The 20,069-nt window shown below is 48.7% G+C and overlaps 1 protein-coding gene across 1 annotated transcript in view; it reads left to right on the plus strand.

The window, feature by feature from the left end:
* The window catches only part of LOC146866022 (transmembrane channel-like protein 2-B), a 704,484-nt gene that overhangs the window by 364,828 nt on the left and 319,587 nt on the right, over positions 1–20,069 (plus strand). The window contains exon 11 of the mRNA XM_085633032.1: positions 7,967–8,155. Within this exon, the coding sequence (XP_085489158.1) occupies positions 7,967–8,155 (189 nt within the window). The remainder of the gene's footprint in view (positions 1–7,966; positions 8,156–20,069) is intronic.

The following is a 20,069-nucleotide window of genomic DNA, read 5'->3' on the forward strand; positions in this document are numbered from 1 at the left end:
ATGGATAGTGGGAACACCACACCAGTAAAAAGTACCATACCTATGGTATTATAAATTCCAATAAACTGTTGACTAGCAGGTAGCCCACTGTACAACCTGATTAATGAATCATTATCACACTGTTGTTAACAGGCACATTTTGTAAATATAGGACCTACATTTACAAACGTTACTAAGGATTCTGTATGGTCCCGTTATTTGCCAACTGTGTCCACTGGCGGACTCGGGGCGGAGGAGGTCCATGCGGTAAGTCGTGAGGGGGTGACACCATGAGTTACCTGCACCGGGTGACACCAACCCTAGTGTCGCCACTGTCCAAACACTCCCCATTAATGGGTGTATGAGCCTTTGCCCATGTAACCCTGTGTTCCTCTTCCGCTTCTGCCTCCCGCTCCGTGTTGCCCCTGCTGACCATTTTAACCACTGTGTTGCTGAAAGCCTTGCCCCCCCTGCTGTCCCTGCCCCATGTATCCAGTTCCGAAGCATTGCACCAGTGGGTATCTTCCTGCGCATTTTGAACATTAGGTTCTGAATCTACAAAACTCCCTAGTGCAGGTCCCTTTGTTGTAATCTCAACAAGCCCCTGCCCCACTGCCCACGGTCTTTGCTGTGCAGCCCCCCTCCCCTCCAGATGGGGCAATTTTGAAAGGGGCGATAAACTAACGGCAGCCCGCTGGCTGTATATGTGGTTTTCCGGAATTTGACGCCCCCTGGTTTGCTGGTATAGGTCGGTATCAATTTCTCCCCATTTGGCCTCTGGTTCCCAAGCTAGCCTGGCTCTGAATTCCTCATCGTAATGTGACCAGGCATAATCTCCGTATCTTAGGTGTACCTTCCTTACCACGTCCATGTATTTAAACAAGGACACGCACCATTCAGGGTACTTCTCACAATATTCGCTCGCTGCCATCCAGTTTTCTATGGTCATGGACACCCTGGGCCTTTTTGAAAGCTCTAGTTCCTCCTCCTTTGATCCCTCTTTGGACCTCAGATCCCTATGTAGGAGCTTCAACATTTCCACATAGTATCCCTTCCATATTTTCTCCTTCGTGGCCAACATGAGATGCGCCCCCAATGACTTTGTCACCTCCATATATGGCATTTTTGTCAGCTTAACCTCGTTACTCTCCTTAGCCCCAGTCGCTTGACCTGTCTCTTTGCTTGACCTACCCACTCTGGTGTCGTCTGTGTCCCCTGTCGCCTTCAGTGCTTCCTCGCCTACTTTTCCTGTTGCCCTACCTGTCACCCCCTCAGCCTTCTGCCCCTCTGTCCCCACTCCTGTGTCCCGCACATACCGTCCTTTGAGCAAATTTGACCTCTCCCTCCACCTCTTCATGGCCTGCATCAGTCCCTGTGGACACCTTCCACTTAGCCTCGCTTGCCGACCATTCTCCCCCCCTTTCTTACCTGGTGTCAAGGTCGGTGTCCGCACCGGATCCAGCCACCTAACCAGTCGTGCAGAGGGTTGAGTTGTGGGAGCCTGAACCAGGTGAACCACTCCTTTTCCTTTGTGCTATAACAGACTAGGCACATCATTATTTGTCTCCCCCATAATGTTTGCTACCCCTCTTCTTCGTCATCCACTATCTCCCCTTCTTCTATACTGTCCTCGTCATGATCCAATTGTATGTCCTCCCATGTTCCCCCTCTTGCTCCATTTGCACTCCCATGTGTGCCTCCGCACTCTCCTGTCTACTGCAGATAAGTTCCTTAATATCCAGCACTGCATGTAGCGGGCTCCCTTTGCCCTTCTGTCCCCCCTCCTGTTCCTGAGCTGGTCCTCTCATCGTTGAAATAGGGGTCGCATCAACCCAAATGGGCTGTCACCCCGCCGTGGCCATCTCAGACCTCAGCTTAGGCATGCTCCTGCCGTCCCCAGCCGTGTTCCGGCTGGCCTCCCTAGACCCTGCAATCCCTTCCAGCCACATGGGACTCACCCAACCTTAATGCCTCCTGCACCTGTTGTCCCTGTAAATAAACGTCAAGGTCCGGCAAACCATGGTTAGAATCCCTACCTGTCCCTGCCTGTAATGAGGTCGGGCACCACAGCCAATAACCCACTATCCCTGGCCCACCCCTAAAGTCGATCTCCATCCCATTGTCGCCCCCCTGCTCCCTGCAATCTGACCTTACGAAACCTCCCCTCCCAATTCCCGCAGAGTGCCTCCCCTTTATGCCAGACCCCCCCGGACCTGTCATTTTGCGCGTGTATACCTTCTTCCTGGGCTCCCCGTCTCCCTTCCCCCCATCGCCCTCCCCCTTCTTACCCCTCACTTCACACTTGCAGCGATGCCACATGCCTTAATGCTGGGGCCTGGCCCCCTCAAGTACCTCTGACCCCCACCCCCCTCCTTGCTATCTATCTTCACCTCTTGTTTCCACCCCCTCTCCTCTGACCACCTGTCCCTTAAACCCACGGGCTCTTGTCCAGCCACCCCCCAGCTCCAATGCCTTCGCTGCCCCCTCTTTGGAAACCAAAATCCCCCCACCCCTCCACACTCCCTTCACCAGCCTCGTCTTGTGGGCCATTCACCCCCTACCTCTCCCCCATTTACTAGGCTCCTCTATACTATCCTGCCCATCCCCCCTTTCCCTGCCCTTGTTCCTGTTGCAACCCTGGTTGGCCTATATTGTGGCCACCTCTCTTCCTCATCCCTCCCTAGGGCGCTTCACTTTCTCCCAGCCTTTCCTTCATTGCCTTAGCTCCCCCCCCCACTCTGTGGCGCATTCAGCTCTCTGGCCGCAGGGCCATCATATGTCCCCCTCCCCCATGTGGCCCGCCCTTCCCGTGTGCAAATTCTAGTGCGGGACACCGTGCAGTGCTTGCCTTACCCTCCCTCCTCTTCTTTTTCCTGGGGCTGACCTTGTACTGCGTCCCTGTTCATGTACCTTTCCCTGGTTTGCAACTGACTTTGGCCACGGTGGGTAACACGCCCATACCACCACAGCCATGCCCGCACATTGCGTAGGCCGCGCTGAGTCCCAGCACAGCGTTTTCACCAAGTCCATGCGGCCAGCCTCAGCCAAGAGCCGGCTGGATTCCTGCGCTTTTCATTAGGCCTGCATTACGGTAAGCCTGCGATTTAAATGCTGCCACTAAAATTCAAATTGATGCCACTGTCCCTGTCTGAACCAGCTGCCGTGTCACCTTCTAAAATGGTGACACAGCGCCTGAAATAGCTAGTTAAAAAACCCCAGCCCACCAACCCAAAGGGAGCCCAACGAGAGCGCAATGGGGCTATGGCGGATCCAAGCGGCCCAAAAACCCCGAGGGTGCGAGCCGCTCTTTTGATCGCCCCCCCAATCCCTATTGGCCTTCCTGTTGACATTAACAAGATATGTAAAATGCTGGGAGTGCAATAAAAGAACATATATATCAGATAAGCTAAACCATGTAGCAGCGGGAAAATGTAATTTATATCATGGTGTAGGCAGCACCAGTACTTTTCAATCCACAGGAGAGCCATCTCCAGGACATTGTGACATAGACGGTCACTGACGCACTCAGTAAATGTTTACTTGTACCACCCAAATATTGAATCGTTGCTTTTTATTGCCTGCTGCGAAACACTGCAGACACATAGCTTGTCAAACGTTAACCTATTAGTTTCAGTACAATATGGCAGTGTAGTTGCATGTTCGCCGAAATAACAGATTGAGACTTAAGTGTCTTGTCTGCTTTGATATTTGTGTTTTAAACATAGTCGCAGCTGTGAAGCTGCCTCTTGCCGAGAGTGAACAGTTCAAGCAGTTCTGATCATTTTCATAGTGGGATTTTTGAGCACACACTTGTGTCTGAGCAAGTAAAGTACATTTGTCTAAAATGCATGCGTTGTTGAAGATGTCACACATAACATGAACTTGGCAGCTATCTTCAAACTAAAAATGCATGCTTGGATGTAATGGCTGAATGCACAGACAGAAAACACACACTCAGGCTCCCATATGCCGGAAACAAGGCACAGATGTGCTCACACACAGACACACATGCAAAAACATTCATACACACACACATATTCTTTCAGATAAGTAATGTTACTCCCGCGTGGCGTCTCATACGTTACTCTCTGGACCATAAAAGGTTTCATCCCACAATGGATGAAAGATTGTGCAATAGGAGATATTACGAAATGACCTCGATTGACTTCAATTCCAAGGCACTCTGGCTTCTTTTTATGAAAGACACATAGGGGCATCTTTACAAAGAAGAGACGGAGTGCAGTGTTAGTTTTCTTTAGCTTAACGCTGCTCTCTGCCACTTGTGCAGTGCAGGGACACCTTCCTGCACATAAACAATCATGCATGGCGTTTTGCTGTTTGTATGTCTGCTGCACAATGCAGCACACATAGAAATAGCAAAAACGATGACAAATAAAGCATTTCTCCTTGTTACGCCATCTTAAGACCAGGTTTTTTTGGGTCTTAATTTTGGCGTTGCCTCTTATTTACGCCACCCTTGTAAATAGGGGCATCGTCAAAATCAATGGGTGTTGCTGCGGAACGCCCACCGCAGCACCCATAGCCCACCCCTTTCACGCTAAGGATAGCGTGAAAGGGTGGCTTATTTACATGGCAGCGTTAAGCCACGTTAAGTGACTTAACACTGCCTTGTAAATAAGGTGAAGCTAGTATTTCGCCACAGGACCATCTTTATAAGTGACGTTCCCATGGTGATAGGGGCTTGTAAATATGCCCCATACAGTTATCGCAACGCACAGCAAAAACATTTACATAAGCCCTGAAGAAGTCCCTGATGGGATGAAATGCATTGGCTATGATTACTGTAAGATGAAACTTTTAGAACAAAAAGAAGATCATGAATAAATAAATCAACTTTTAAAGACAAACCTTCTTGGGTCTGTGCTGTATGTGATTTGTTTGCATTTACTCTTTGACTTGACTTTACTCTTTGGTACATTATTATGAACTACTGTGAATACATACCTTTCCACAGGGGTATTCAAGTACCTAGATGCAGCTGTTTGTGTTGCATGTGTATGTATTCCTTATTTTGAACTTCTGTCTGGACTAAGGATGTTAAGGTTCTACGCTTATAACTGCACTACAATGTACACAGGTGTAGAATGGAAGGGGATCCATAGTAGAATCGAAGGGGATCTGGGAAAAAGAAGATTAAGAAGTCAGAGAAAATATTAACTATAAATACTTCCAAAGAAACAAACAGCAAAATAATAGAACACGTCCTTCGGAGAGGCAAATCCTCTCACAAGCATATGGTTCCACTGAACTAAAACTGGAAAAAGCATTTTTCTAATTTTGCGAGCCATTGGATTGAAAAGAATACTGAACGCTATTTACACAATAATTATCCAAAATAAAATGCTACAGTAAACTACGGACAACCGAACAGTGAAAGAACAAATTATCATTGACAAATTTACCCAGGACCTGGAAGTGACCTACAAACTAGCAAGACAAAGGTGAGGCCACAATTGGGACTCGCACAATGTAGTATGACATGAAAGCACTATAACATGTTACAGATAAGAAGGTATTTTGAAACTCGACTCAGATTCATCCATGGAATTCAAGAAAACTCGAGAAAAGATACTTGAGGTTGCATAATAAGAAGACTGGATTAACGTAGATCCAAAAACTACTCTACTAACTGCAAATTCAGGCCCGATATATGTTTAAAGAGCTTATTTCAGTGGGTGGAACAAGTAGTGCTGCTGCCTAACAGCAGCATTTAATTTTCAGGTCCCAGGTACCCATATTACCATATACTAAGGACTTGCAAGTAAATTAAAAGCGCTAATTAGGTGTAGTGTTTTAGGGAGAGAGCAAATTCACATTAGCACTGGTTGGCAGAGGCAAAGTGCACATAGTCCTAAAAAGCAAACCAAAACGGGTTGAGCGAAGTAAGGGAGTGAATGGCAGGCAAATGAAATTTAGGGTGACCCTGCAGAGAGGACCAAGTCCATCTATGATTTGTAATGAGGAAATTCAGCCTTGTGAGTAAAGAGAGAGGTAAATGAACTAAATTATCATACCTGTGTCACATGAAATATTGATTGAAACTATTTTGTATTGTTGCTCAAAATTCTGATAAATATATATGACACCAGTCCTCATGATTTGATGTTCACATTCTTAGAGTTATCGAGTGATCCTATACTATACACCATTTGACAAATGATGTCGACATCTTCAAAATAAATGTCTTAAGTGGGCATGGGGGAAGAGCTTTTGATTGGTTTGCAGATTTCCTTCATAAGCTCTCGTTCCAGGTGATTCAGAAGCCATACACCTCTGATATCATGCCCCTTCAGCAGGGACTGCCACAGGTTTAAGCATTGAGTCCTACTCTTTTCAACTTGTATCTCCGCCCTCTGGCAGACGTAATTGAGTGCCATGACTTGAGAATGGTGTTGTATGCTGAGGACACTCAGCTAATCATCACATTGGCACAAGATGATGGCAGTGCTGCAGTGAACGTTAAATCCTGTTTGGATGACCTTGTGGCAAGGATGCATGCCAGCTGTTTGAAATTAAATGCAAACAAGACCAAAGTCATGGTGTTCAGGAAACAGCCTTCAATTTGGTCCTCCGCATGGTGGCCTTGTGAACTGGGCCCTACTCCGATCCCTAAATCCAATGTGAAAAATCTGGGCATCATTTTTGATGTGCAGATATCACGATGGGCACTTGTTTTGAAGTGTTGAGGCTGTTGAAGAAAGTTATAGGGCTTACACCAGACTCAGCTAAAAATATGGTAATACAAGCTCTCTTGGTGTCCCGGCTTGATTATTGTAATATGCTCTATTTGGGGAAAATCCAAAGGCAGACTAGGAATGCTTCAAAGAGTACAAAATGCAGCAACCCGGATGTCACTAAGAATTCTGAAATGGCTTACCATCAGTCTGGGCCTTGCTTAACTACACTGGCTCTCCATTAAGCACAGAGTCTCTTTCAAAGCATTCTGTTTTACGCATAGGATACTGAATCAGAGGGGTCCTAGCTACCTTTTCCCCCTGATTAAAGCTTATGTCCCCTTCAGACATCTTAGATCCGGTGAGCAGCTCTGGCAGTGAACCATAGAGTACACAGAATGCGATTCTGAGCAGCTCTTTTAGACTTCGGGCAGCCAAGCTGTGGAACTCAATGCCACTGAACCTGACACTCAAACCTTCAGAGGCGAGGTTCTCTAAAAACCTTAAGACTTGGTTCTTTAGGGAGAGTTAGTAGAACAAGTGGGCCTTAACCGTTTCTGACTCTATCTGACTACGATATGGCGCTACTGCCTAGCGCGGGAACACTCCTTGGACTCGGAGTAACCATGCGCTTTGCAAATCTCTTCAATAAATAATAAATAACATAACATAAATATTATGTAAACATTTGATATGAAAGAAAAACAAGCATACCGAATTTGAAGTGTAAGAATGTGTAATTTTAGGTATGTCGCAGGAAAACATTTTGGAAACTGACATTCAGATTGATGTTTTCAAAACTATGCTTGATTCATTTATAAGCTTAGCCGATCATTTCCACTGAAGTAGGATAGGAATTTGTTAAGTTATATTTCAACTAAGAAATATTCATTTACTACTTGGGGTAATTCTCTATGCATATGTATACTTGTCCATACCTCATGGTTTAAAAAATGCACACCCCTTCTCCTTTTCCCTGTAGTCTTTGAGTAATATGTCATACAGGTTCATAGTGCATGCTGCACCCTGCTGTTAGTTGAATCGATTAACAGAATTATTTGTTTCTAATTCTGTATTTAGTTTGTCACAAACCTTTTTAATATCTTTCTCACAATCTGGAATTGTTTTGCGTCCTCACCCTTATGCGGTTTATTTTTTGTGTCCAAGTTTGATTTCATACTGAAAACATGTCTGTACAAGTTTCTGTCATTCAATGTCCACTCTTGAGAAAATATTATACTGCAAGTGTCACAATAACTGGATAATATGTGTGATTTTCTTCACATTCAAAGGAATCCATTGTGGATGAACAGGAAAATACAAAGAGTGAAAATATTCATTTGAGAAGATTCCTCAGAGTTTTAGCCAACTTTTTCATATTGATTTGCTTGGGCGGAAGTGGATACCTAATTTACTTTGTGGTAAAAAGACAGCAAAAATTCAAACAAATGGAAAATGTTGGATGGTATGAAAGCAACGAGGTAAGCTGTTGGATACTTCCTGTTGTGTTTCTTCAATTCTAATAGCCTAACGTGATATATGTGATAAAATATCACTGCTGCACATTATATGGATATTGTAAGTCACTGAGAAGGTTTGTGGCCATACAGAGGGATGATGCTGAAGACTGAGGAGTATATGTACAAGAAAATGCTGGAGAGCGGTGTTACTCCAAAATTGGTAACACTACGCTCCGATATTTTTAAAATGCAGGAATGCGCTGTATTTAAAAAAATACGTCGCACCTCTGCTTTTCCCCTAGCGCTGGCCCAGGTACCCTTGCACCATGTTGCAAGTGTGCCTGTGCTGCAGGGGGGGATTGTTTATGTGCAGGAAGGGACACGTTCCTGCACATAAGCAATCTTTAAAGGTGATTTGCTATTTCTGTGTGTGCTGGAGAATGCAGCACACATAAACAGAGCAAAATATGAGGAGAAATTATTAACTTCTTGTATCACCATCCTAAGTCCAGGTTTTACCTGGCCTTAGTTTTAGGCGCTACCCCATCATTGTAAATTTGGGGCAGTGTCAAAAAGCAATGGGTGTTGCGGTGGAACGTACAGTGGAATGCCCACTACAACTCCCATTGCCTGCCCCTTTGCCTCAGAGTACTGCTGCGGATAGGAGCATATTTACAAGTTGGCGTTAAACCACGTTAAGTGGCTTGTAAATATGCCCCTCAATTCCTTTACAAGGTCATAGAACTCCTACGCGACTTTCAATATCATTATAAAGTGGAGCAAGGCATACTTTAGCCATCACAAAACTTGGTGACACCACAACCCTTCCCACAAACCACTTAAATCCTTTGTTTGGTGCGCTTTCAAATGATTCATGTTTCTAAAAAGGAAACAAAAATGGGAACTTCTAATGGAAAATTAGACACATCTAAAAACAGTAGGCATTTACTACAAAAAGATTTTAGAATCAGTTTACAAAGTCCGATTTTAAAAAAAAGAAAGCGCTGAAGCTCTGAATGGTAGAAACAGACAGATTATTCTCTAATCTCTGTTGACCTAAATGGTGGCAAAATACACATAGCCCTGAATATTTATTTTCTGCCTTTCACTGTTCATAAGACAAACAGAGGACAAGAAAGGAACGCCTTTAGTTTTATGTTTTTTAAAGTCTAGCTTTAATTATGCTCTGCTGGTTGTCTGTTCCCAGATTGCTGGCTCTGATAGCAGGCATTGTGAGATCAGAACTCAGATGAAATAAACAATCAAAGCTGCGCAGCTACATCATTTCTTTTTTTACAGGTGGATGGGTGCCATACAAGTCTCCTGAAATAATGAAATTAGAAATGGCTTTTTTCCCCAGGGATTGCAAGATCCAATGTATTCTAATATTGTAAACTGGTGGGTTGTCGGGCAGTCTTTGACCTCGGGCGCATCACATGTTGATCAGAAGCCAATGTTATAGTTGCGGGCTCTTTGAATGCCCCCGGCTGTCCTGATAATAATTTCAGAGCTTTATGTTCAAACGTTGCACAGCTGCCATGTCCCATGATGCATTGCATTCCCAGGGTGCTATGGCTGAAGTTAAAATTCCAAAGGTAATGTATTAAGGCCTTTGAAAAGCAATGTCAACCCGGTTGATTTACAGTGTGATTTAGTCCATAGTTCAAAACATCTGTATGATGCAATGCCTGGAATAGCAGCCGGGTGCTTTTGTGCTTGCAAGCATCCTGCTTTCTTTAACTTCTGCTGCTTTGCTGCTTGTCGCTAGAGTGTGTTTATGAAGACAGGAGAGCTGCAACCACAGAGGACGGTTTATGGGTGCTATTAAGGATTATTGGCACAGACTCAGCTCATTCTGGGATTCGCAAAGGAGGCGCTTAAAAAGTGTAAAAGTTGGCTAGCTTGAGCACAACGCCTTCTCGCGCCTTATACGTAACCGGAACCCTTTCGGGATGTAAAGGCCATAGCTTATTTTTAGCACAGAGCCTGAGAAATATGGGGACATAATTACCAAATATCAGTTCTTAATTAGAGCCGGTGGTTTCCATCTTGCGTTCCGGTGTCACCTGGACAGATGATAAGGTTGGTGCCACTAAGTGACTACTAGTATTGCCTCTGTAAGGCTTGAACAAAATCCCTTCTGCACCATTATCAAATATAGTGCAAGGGTGGGGAGAGGTTTCTTTAATCTTCCCTCGTAGTTCTTAAAATGCATAGCATGGACTACGGCATGGAGTTACATTCATGGGTGACAACGAGGCGGGTCAAACTCCTGCAATGTCAGAGCACCACCTTGTGTCAAGGTGCTGGCTTCCTGGGATAGTGGCCATTTTGGGGTGACCGTCACTGTGGCAGACCTTTTTTGGCCCTCTGCGGTGACTTTCTCCCTCTGACACATAAACCCTCTAGGTGGAGAGAATGAACAGACTGGGGAACAATACTTGGTCCTGCCCTGCCACACTTGTTTCTCCCTCGTGCACCCTGCTGCATCTGCTGTTACCCCTAAAGAGAGGAAGTGGTCTGACGGCTAGACTGCCGACTTTGGTGCTGGAAACCAAGGTTCGAGCCTCGAGGTCGTGCCCACATCCTGTGATTCTGGGCAAGTCACTTAATCTCCCCGTGCCTGCCACATAAAAAAAAAAAGGAAAAAAATGAATGTGTCCTTGTGTAACGTAACCGGTGCTCATGTAAAGCGCTTGACATATGTTGTGCCACATGCCTGTGCAGGTCAGATAAACCCAGGATGGTACAGTAACAAAATCCCACCTTCTGGAAGTAACAACCCTGTAGTTTGGGAACTCAGAAGATTAGTGAGGGCAAACATAGGTAATGTTTATTAGGGAGTGTTCTGTGGGGAGGAAGATTTGGAAGCAGATGAAGAGCTGACGAGTACTTGGTTCATAGGGGTCTGTGTGACTCCTTATTGCCATGTGAGATTATACATTCACTTCTCTGTGATTACCAGTTACATGCAATGACTTTACATCCATTTTCTCATGAATGTCTGTTGTTCGTCGCACTGGAGCTCCCATCAAATGCAAATCCTAGCATGATCTCTCCTATGACCGGATGGGAGCCATCTTCACTAGCACTGCTCTGCAGTTACTGTACGATTGTAAGATCTCTGCACTGGCTTCCTTTCTTTTTTTTTAGGATTTCATCCTCTGTGCTCCATGCTGTGCTAATAGTTTCCAGCTTTCTTCCCCTGGTGAAGACATTGTAAAACAAGAGAGTGCGAAGAGTAGAGGCAGTGGTAAATAACTCATCTTCAAAAGCTTTTCTTTGAACTCCTTAGGCACGTGAAGTGCTAAATCTGAACCACCTCCCTTGTTCCCCCTAGGATATCTCCTCTTTGAGTAGTGTATCTTGAAGTCTCATATTCCTTTAATCCCTGGCTCGCAAGGCTCTGGGAAATTCAAAATCACTTTCTCACCTTCCTTCCTTTTCTATCCTGAAACTTACTACTTGCCATTTTTTTGTCTCCTTCCCTGTCCCTGCTCCTTGGCAGGAACTCAGAAGAATAACTCACTGCATTAGGGCTGGATCATGAGCAGGCGCACAGGGTCAGTACAGAGCAGAATGCCTGTTGTTTTAGTTTCTCAGAGTTATTCAATGAACATCACGCAGCACAAATCGAGAAAAGAGAGAGGCAACCCCTGCTCACTGTTTCAACTTAGTGAAATATTATATGTATGAACCTTGCACACTGCAGGCGCAACAGGACTGGCACTCTGGTCTGTGCTGACCAAGGGCACTAGTTCATATCACTGCGCCAGATGATCTGCACGTCTCTCCACTTCTGCTACTCTTCCTTCATAATCTAGACTAGGCCTGGGTGTGAAATTTCACTCCGCTCATGGAATTTGCAGCGTTTTTTACACTTCCCGATCCACGTAGCCCACGGAGTTCCGAAAAAGTTGTCTGCTTTGTTTACTCGCTCGCCAGCTTGTTGGCAAACGGGAGCGAAGAAAATCTTACTCCAGACCACCTCCTGGTGAGATTTCTCAATGCAGGCGGCCGCGAAGGGGCACTACTGCTCACTTTGAGAAACCTTCAGTTCACATTGAGTAAGCTGCCGCTTGAGTAGAACATTTACTCAGGCAGCGGAAAAAAGCAGCGCCCTATTGCGCCTCGCATGGTGCAGTTTGTGCTGATTGTTTCTGTCTCCGATTTTCATTAAAGAGACTTTGTTAGATGGCACTGGGGAGTTGATGACCTGTACAAACCTTGGATAAGGCACTATGTTATGGAGGACCTTTTCAGTTATTTAACGAAAAAAGCGACAACACAATTGCCAGCCTTGTTTATTAATAATGAAGCAACGTACTCTACCATAACAATAGATTATGCCAGATTTGGGTGCTGTCGTGTTGTTGTTTTTCTGTGCAGTTTAACGTGTTTTTATTAGGTCTGGTGTTAGGCAAGACTTTTTAATTTTACTAAAATATGTGTTAATATATTTACATACAGGGACTTTCAGCCACCTTTCTTTATCCATTGGTCTGTTGTTGCGTCATTCACATTTTGCTTTCACCCACTACGGCATATAGCATGAGGCAGTGGGTTAGGCTACTTTTGTTACTGGTTAACTTCATTTTGAGTGACTGTAACGTGGGACCCAGAGCATCATCGCTCTCCAGCTCTGCTTTTGTAGCCTGCTTCTGGAATGGCTCTGCGCTTCCCTTCTTTTTACGGGAGCCGGAGTGTCCCCTGCCTAGCTTCGAGCTTTCTATGAAGCACTTCACAGCCTCTTTGGGCAGCCGACTCTGCCAGTGTGCCCTCAGCCCCACGGGCTCGGTTGGGGGCCCTGGGCCTTCGAGGCCGGCGGCTTTGGCTCTGGCGCCGAAGGGCCCATGAGGATCCAGGCCTGAATCTGGATCGTGCCGGTTGACCTCACGCTACCTTCCACGGCACCGATTCCAGTGTGACAACGCCGCCGACGCCGGCTGTGCCCCCGGCCAGCGTCGAACCCAGCCTCACCCCCGACTTGGACAAGGAGCCGGACCGGCATCGACCGGTACTTTTGTACCACTGTTCCTTCCTGGCATTCCTTTCCGCCCTGACTGCCAGCCAGAGGAAGGTGAGGAGGACTGGGAGGGGTCTATTGGCCCTCTGGCAGACCAGTTGGAAGGGCCGGACTGGAGAGAGGCGTTGGGTGAAGCCAGTGGTTTGTATTCTTCCCCAGACTTTGGTATGCTTTCTCCCCCTACCGTGGCTACGGAGGAGGAAGCCTCCTATGCTCTGGTGTTGCGTAGGGCAGCGGAGGCCATGGGCCTTGAGCTTCCTACCGTGGCAGTCAGGACTAACCTCCTGACTGATGTTCTTCAGCCGGCAGCAGCCTCTTCGGAGCTCCTGCTGCCTTTCAATGAGGCCCTCCTTGACGTCCTACTGGGCACTTGGTCCAAGCCCAGCACAGGGGATCTTGTGGACAGGATGATTGCCCGATGCCATTGCCCGGCTCTGGGCGACCCACTTTTCCTCTGCCAACCCCCTACCCCAGAGATCTTGGTGGTCCAAGCCTCATCCACAGAAGGAAGCGCTTTCTCTACATCTCTTCAGGAGAGGGAATCCAAGAAGCTGTACCATCTTGGGTAGAAGATGTTTTCTCCTGCCAGCTCAGGACTGTGGTCGATGAACACCGCATGTCTCTTGAGTGGTTACACACATTCGCTGTGGGATACAGTTGTGCAAGTGCTGCCACAGTGCTGGAGGAGGCCCGGGCTGTGTTCGCCCACGCTGTTGCTGAAGGTCGCGATGCCTCAAAGTTCACCATCAGGTGTGGGCTGGATACCGCCGACTCGCTGGGTAGGACTATTTTCACATTGGTAGCCCTGAGGCGCTATGCCTGGCTGAGAACCTCTGGCTTCTCTGGGGATGTCCAATCTACGCTTTTGGACATGCCCTTTGATGTCCTTCATCTGTTTGGTGACAAAGCGGACAACACGCTTGAGTGCTTCAAGGACTCTAGGGCTACGGCCAGGTCCTTGGGCCTTGCAGCAACCTCTTGCCCCATTCAGTCTGCCTTTCACCCCTTTCATGGCCACGGAAGGAGTGTCCCTCCACATTCCACCCAGAGCCACAGTCCCGCACAAGCCACCCAGCCTCTGTGCAGCTGGAGACGTGGGACTCAGCGTCATGGGTCCTGGGGCCAGAGGGGGGGCCAATCCACCAATGCCCCCCCTGCAGCTGCCTCCATATCTTCCTAGTCCGACTTTTCAGGCTCACCAATTGCCAGTGGGCGGCAGGATCCGCCATCACCTCCACCACTGGGCCATCACGTTGGACAGATGGGTTTTGCAGATAGTCCGAAGGGGCTACGCCCTCCCCTTCTGTCATGATCGCAGCCCGGGAATGCGCTGAGCAACAAAGAAACGGACTCCCGAGCAGCAGCTCGAACCCCGCTCAAACTTCAATTCCCATGATGCCCGAGTGGAGCACGCTCCACGTGATGGACGCAACGCTCGGGGGAGCGGATATAGGCCGAGACGCCTAGGGGGGGCGTCACCGAATATTCCCAGATGTTTTCCTGCTTTCGGCGTGCAGCGTTCTTGCTGGTTCCCTTCGGCTGTTTCTTCGTCCATCGGCTTCCCGTGTTGCCCCAGGATTTCCGGGCCCCCAGACCACCGCGTAAGCGCTCCTCTGCTCACAACCTCCCCGGAGCATAGAGTGGTAGCGCGAACGTCCACCTTGCTGCCCGAGGATTTCTGGGCCCCCAGACCACCGCGTAAGCGCTCCTCTGCTCACGACCCCCACAGGAGCATAGAGTGGCAGCATGAACGCCAACCTTCGTTGCCCAAGGATTTCCGGGCCCCCAGACCACCGCGCAAGCGCTCCTCTGCTCACGACCCCCACAGGAGCATAGAGTGGCAGCGCGAACACCAACCTTCGTTGCCCAAGGATTTCCGGGCCTCCCAGACCACCGAGGGTGCACTCCTCTGCTCTCCTACCCCTTGAGCATCGAGTGGCAGTGCGGGCACCTCCACCGCCTGAGGTCTTCCAAACAAAGGTCTCTCAAAGCTGCCGAGACACTCCCGCGGCGCGGCGTCACCGTGAGTATTAACGGGGCTGTGCGTGCTTTTCAGACTAGAGGGAAGAAAAGGGGGTGCGTTACTTACACCATGAAGCAGAGACATCGGGGCATTAAGCTCAAGCAGGATTGAGCTGCTCTTTGCTCCGAGAAACTCGCTCCTTGTGTTTTCACATGTTCCTCTCTCACCTACACACTCCGCCCAAGGCCACCTACCAGTGTTGTGTAACTAGATAGGAGCAACAGGTGGCATCGTCCAGAGAGGGCATAGGTTGCGGGAGGAGACAACAGGTAAAGTGGGAGAAAACCAGGAGCGGGTGTTAAGCGGGGAGGTGGTGGGAGAGTCATTTGCCTCATAGTTTGCTTATCTCGTTACAGGTCTCTCTCCCTGCCGTACCTACCCTTCCTTCCCTCGCTCACCTGTCTCCTTAGTCCGAGTGTGTTAAACCTTCTCCGGACTAGGGGCAGATGGGAGGTGGACCCCTATAGAGCATCAGCGCCATCCTGAGGAGAGGAAACCCGAGGCAAACACGACACCTTCAAGACTCCCCCACCCTCCATTCCACCAACACTCCATCGCATGTCGGAGGATCACTTGGCCCTTCTCCATCAGGAAGTTACGGCTCTCTTGGCCAAGGAAGTTATCAAGCGAGTCCCTGTGCCAGAAGTAGGTTGTGGTTGTTACTCCCACTACTTCCTGGTACCCAAGAAGGACAAAGGCCTCCTATCTTAGATCTCAGGGACGTCAACTGCTTCCTCTGGAAGGAGAAGTTCAAAATGTTGACATTGGCTCAGGTCCTGTCTGCCCTCAACCCTGAAAACTGGATGGTAGTGTTGGACTTGCAGGACGCTTACTTTCACATCACCGCCTTGACTGCCCACCGGCGCTACATTAACCCTGGGCGTAGTTCGCGAAGTAGCGCTACGCGTAGCTACACGAAGTGCACTTCGCACTACGCGAGCTACGCATAGCTTCACAAACTGCGTAGTGCACTGTGCAAGATGCTGTTTGCACTGATTGCACAGTGCCAGATGCTTGTCCGCACTGTGCAATCAGTGCCAACTGCATCTTGCACAGTGCAAGCGGTCATTTTCTGCCGCTCGAGTAGATTTGTACTCGAGCGGCAGCTTTCTCAACACGGACTGGTAGTTTCTCATCACGAGCCGTCGCGAGCATATGCGACCACTCGCAATGAGAAACCTGACCTCCCCCTGTTGAGAAGCTCGCCGAGAGGTTTATTTTTCACGCTCGCGATCAGCAACTTGATGTTGCTGATCACGAACAAGGAAAAAGTCTCGCCGAGATGTCATTTTGCTTGCTCGTAGTCGCCAACTTGGCGTTGAGGACTGCGAGGAAGCAAAAAATGACCGCTGCTCTATGCTACGCTACGCGTGTTTGCACTGTGCTACGGGCAATTCGCGTAGTGCGAAGTAGCGCAAACTTCGCAAACTACGCGAGCGTAGCGTAGTGCTTTGCCCAGGCTTATGCTACATGCAGTTCACTGTAGGCCACAAGCATTTTCAGTATACTGTGCTCCCCTTTGGCCTTACCAGCACCCTTCGGGTGTTCACGAAAGTGATGGTGGTGATCGCAGCTCATCTGTGCAGACCAGGGGTTCCAGTCTTCCCCTATCTCAACGACTGGTTGTTGAAGGCGGGTCACCCCAGGCTGTTGTCTCCCACCTCCAGACTACGGCGTACCTCCTGCATTTGCTGGGGTTCACTCTCAACCTGCCAAAGTTACACCTGACTCTCTCTCAGAAACTCCTTTTCATCGGAGCAGTTCTGGACACGTCGCAGTTTCGGGCCTATCCTCCCGAGCAGCGAGTATGGGATATTTGGGCTATGAAACCGATGTTTCAGTCTCTATCCTGGATTTCGGTGAGAATGACCCGGGGCCTCATGGCCTCCTGCATCCTGTGGATCATGCCAGGTGGCATATGTAAAGCGGTACAAAAGGGGGTGGTGACGGACAGAGCATCAGAACCAATCAAACACTCACACCCAGTCAACAGATCTGGGTTTGATCCATCACCGTTCTTTAGCCCACTCTGCCACCCCAGTTCAGACATGGCCATATGCAAATCAGTCTGACCCTGTGCCTCATGGGAACAGTCCAGCCCGAATTGCCAAGCCATGCCTTCCCTGGACCGGAAACAAGCTCCCTAGGACCAGTTTCTGGCATTTAAGCCGTCTTCAGCCAGGCTTGCTTGAATCCAGTGGCAAAGTGAGCAAGGGACTCATGTCTGAGCATACCCTGCCAACTTATGGCGAACAAAGCGGTACAAAAGGTGGTGGTGACGGACAGAGCATCAGAACCAATCAAACACTCACACCCAGTCAACAGATCTGGGTTTGATCCTTCACTTTTCTTTAGCCCACTCTGCCACCCCAGTTCAGACATGGCCATATGCAAATCAGTCTGACCCTGTGCCTCATGGGAACAGTCCAGCCTGAATTGCCAAGCCATGCCTTCCCTGGACCGGAAACAAGCTCCCTAGGACCGGTTTCTGGCATTTCAGCCGTCTTCAGCCAGGCTTGCTTGAATCCAGTGGCAAAGTGAGCAAGGGACTCACGTCTGAGGTGGCATATGTAGGCACTGCAGTGGGACCTGAAGTTCCAGTGGGTGCAGCATCAGGGAAATCTTGGAGATCTTGGAGGGGACTGCACACCAATTGCAGTGGTGACTAACGGACCAGAATTGGGTCAAGAGCAGATCACTCTCCCTTCCCCAACAAGAGTTCACAGTGGTGACAGATGCATCACTTCTGGGTTGGGGCGGCCATATCGAGGCCAGAGGCTGAGATCAGAGGCCTCTGGTCTCCAGCAGAGTCCGGGCTCCACATCAACCTTCTGGAGCTCCAGGATTTTTGTCTTACACTGAAGGTATTCCTTCCTGCTGTCAGAGGAAGAGTAGTGCAGGTAATCATGGACAACACCATCACCATGTGGTACTGCAACAATCAGGGTGGGGTGGCGTCGTGGACCTCAGTGGTGGCTCCTCCATTGGGGCATGAGAAAAGCAGAAACATAAAATGGTAAAACTACCATTTCATGTTTCTTCTTCTCGCTCTGCGAGAAAGCAGAAGTGCCTGGTTGGGGGTGGGCGGTCCTGCTCGAGGGCAGGGGGAAGTTGCTTGCCCACTGTTGTGGGCCCTGACTGTTTGGTCGGCCCCAGGGCCGACCAAAGCAGTCATGCACACTCTCCCATTTTTTCTATGTAGGCTGCATGCAGCCTACATAGAGAAAATGAGCTCCCTACAGGTGCCCGGCTGGGGCGCTGTCCGCTGCACCACACTAATCACAACGCTGCCATTGCAGCATTGTGATTGGCTTAGGGGAGCAGGAGGGAGGCTGCCTAGGTTAAACGCAGGCCCGGCCAAGAGCAGCAGGAGCTGAGGCGGCGGCGAGTGACCCGGAGGAAGGTAAGATTTTAATTTTATTTTGATTACCGTCCCGCTTCCTGGCCACAACTGCAAACCACCCCCCACCCGCCCGTCTTGCCGGCTCTCAACTGGTGGACACTATGTCAGGAGGCTCTTCACCTTTGGACATGGCTGGAACATCGGGGCATGTCCCTGGAGGTTAAACACCGGGCAGGTTCCCTGAATGCCAGGGCGGACAAATTCAGCCATTGGTGCATGATGGATCATGAATGGCGTCTTCACTCAGAGCTGGTGCAAGGTCTCTTTCAGCAGTGGGGAGAGCCTTGGTTAGATCTGTTCGCCACCAAAGAGAATGCGCAATTTCAGCAGTTCTGTGTGTTGGGATTTTCAAGGCGGCACTCGCTCGGCAACGCTTTTCGTCGCAAGTGGGATTGCGGTCTTCTATATGCCTTTCCACCTATACCACTTCTGCCCAGAGTGCTGAAGAAGATCAAGCGCGAACAGGCCCCAGTTATTTTTGTGGCTCCGGACTGGGCGCGATGAATCTGGTCTCCTGAGCTCTTGATCATGGCCATCGATCCTCCGATCAGACTGCCGCTTCGGGAGGATCTTATGTCGCAGCAGCAGGCGACAGTCCTCCACCCGAACCTATCCAGCCTCCACCTCCTGCCGCGGAGAATGAGCGGCGACAGTTGACAGCTTTTGACCTTCCTCCTGAAGTCTGTAATGTTAGCTTGGCAGCCAGGCGTCCCTCTACTAAAACTGTATATGCTTGTAGATGGAACAAATTTGTGGCAAGGTGCGCAGCAAAGGCTGTGGATCCCCTTTCTGCACCTCTTTCTGAGGTTCTCCTCTTCGTACTTTCTTTGGCCCAGCAGGGCTCTGCTCTGGGCACCCATAAAGGCTATCTTTCGGCCATTTTGGCCTTCCTTCGCCTTTCTGATCACCCTTCTCTTTTCAAATAACCCATTGTAAATAGGTGTCTTAAAGGCATTACTCACCTCTTTCCTCCTATTCCTTTCGTAATGCCTCAGTGGGACTTGAATCTTTTCTTAACTTACCTTATGTGCCCTCCTTTTGAGCCACTACATAATTGTCCTCTCAGACTCTCGACTTTAAAGACTGCTTTCTGGTTGCCAGAAAGACTGCTTTCTAGTTGCCATCACCTCTGGTTGCAGGGTGAGTGAGGTTTAGGCTCTATCTTCTAAACCTCCTTTCTTTGCTGTCCATCCGGACAAGGTTGTCCTTCGAGCTAGACCTTCTTTTCTACCCAAAGTGGTTACCTCTTTTCATATAGAACAGACCATCACTTTGCCGACCTTCTTCCCGCCCTTACATTCATCCATGGAGGAGGAGAGACTCCACTGTCTGGATCCAAAACGAGCGTATAATTTTATCTGGATCGCACGAAACAATTCTAAGTGGACGATCAACTCTTTATTGGCTATGTGGGCGCCAAGAAAGGTTGGGCCGTGCAAAAACAGACCATGTCACGATGGGTCGTCCTTTGCATTCAGATCTG

The sequence above is a fragment of the Triturus cristatus genome, chromosome 2_1 (genome assembly GCF_964204655.1).
Source record: "Triturus cristatus chromosome 2_1, aTriCri1.1, whole genome shotgun sequence".
NCBI classification, from domain to species: Eukaryota; Metazoa; Chordata; class Amphibia; order Caudata; family Salamandridae; genus Triturus; species Triturus cristatus.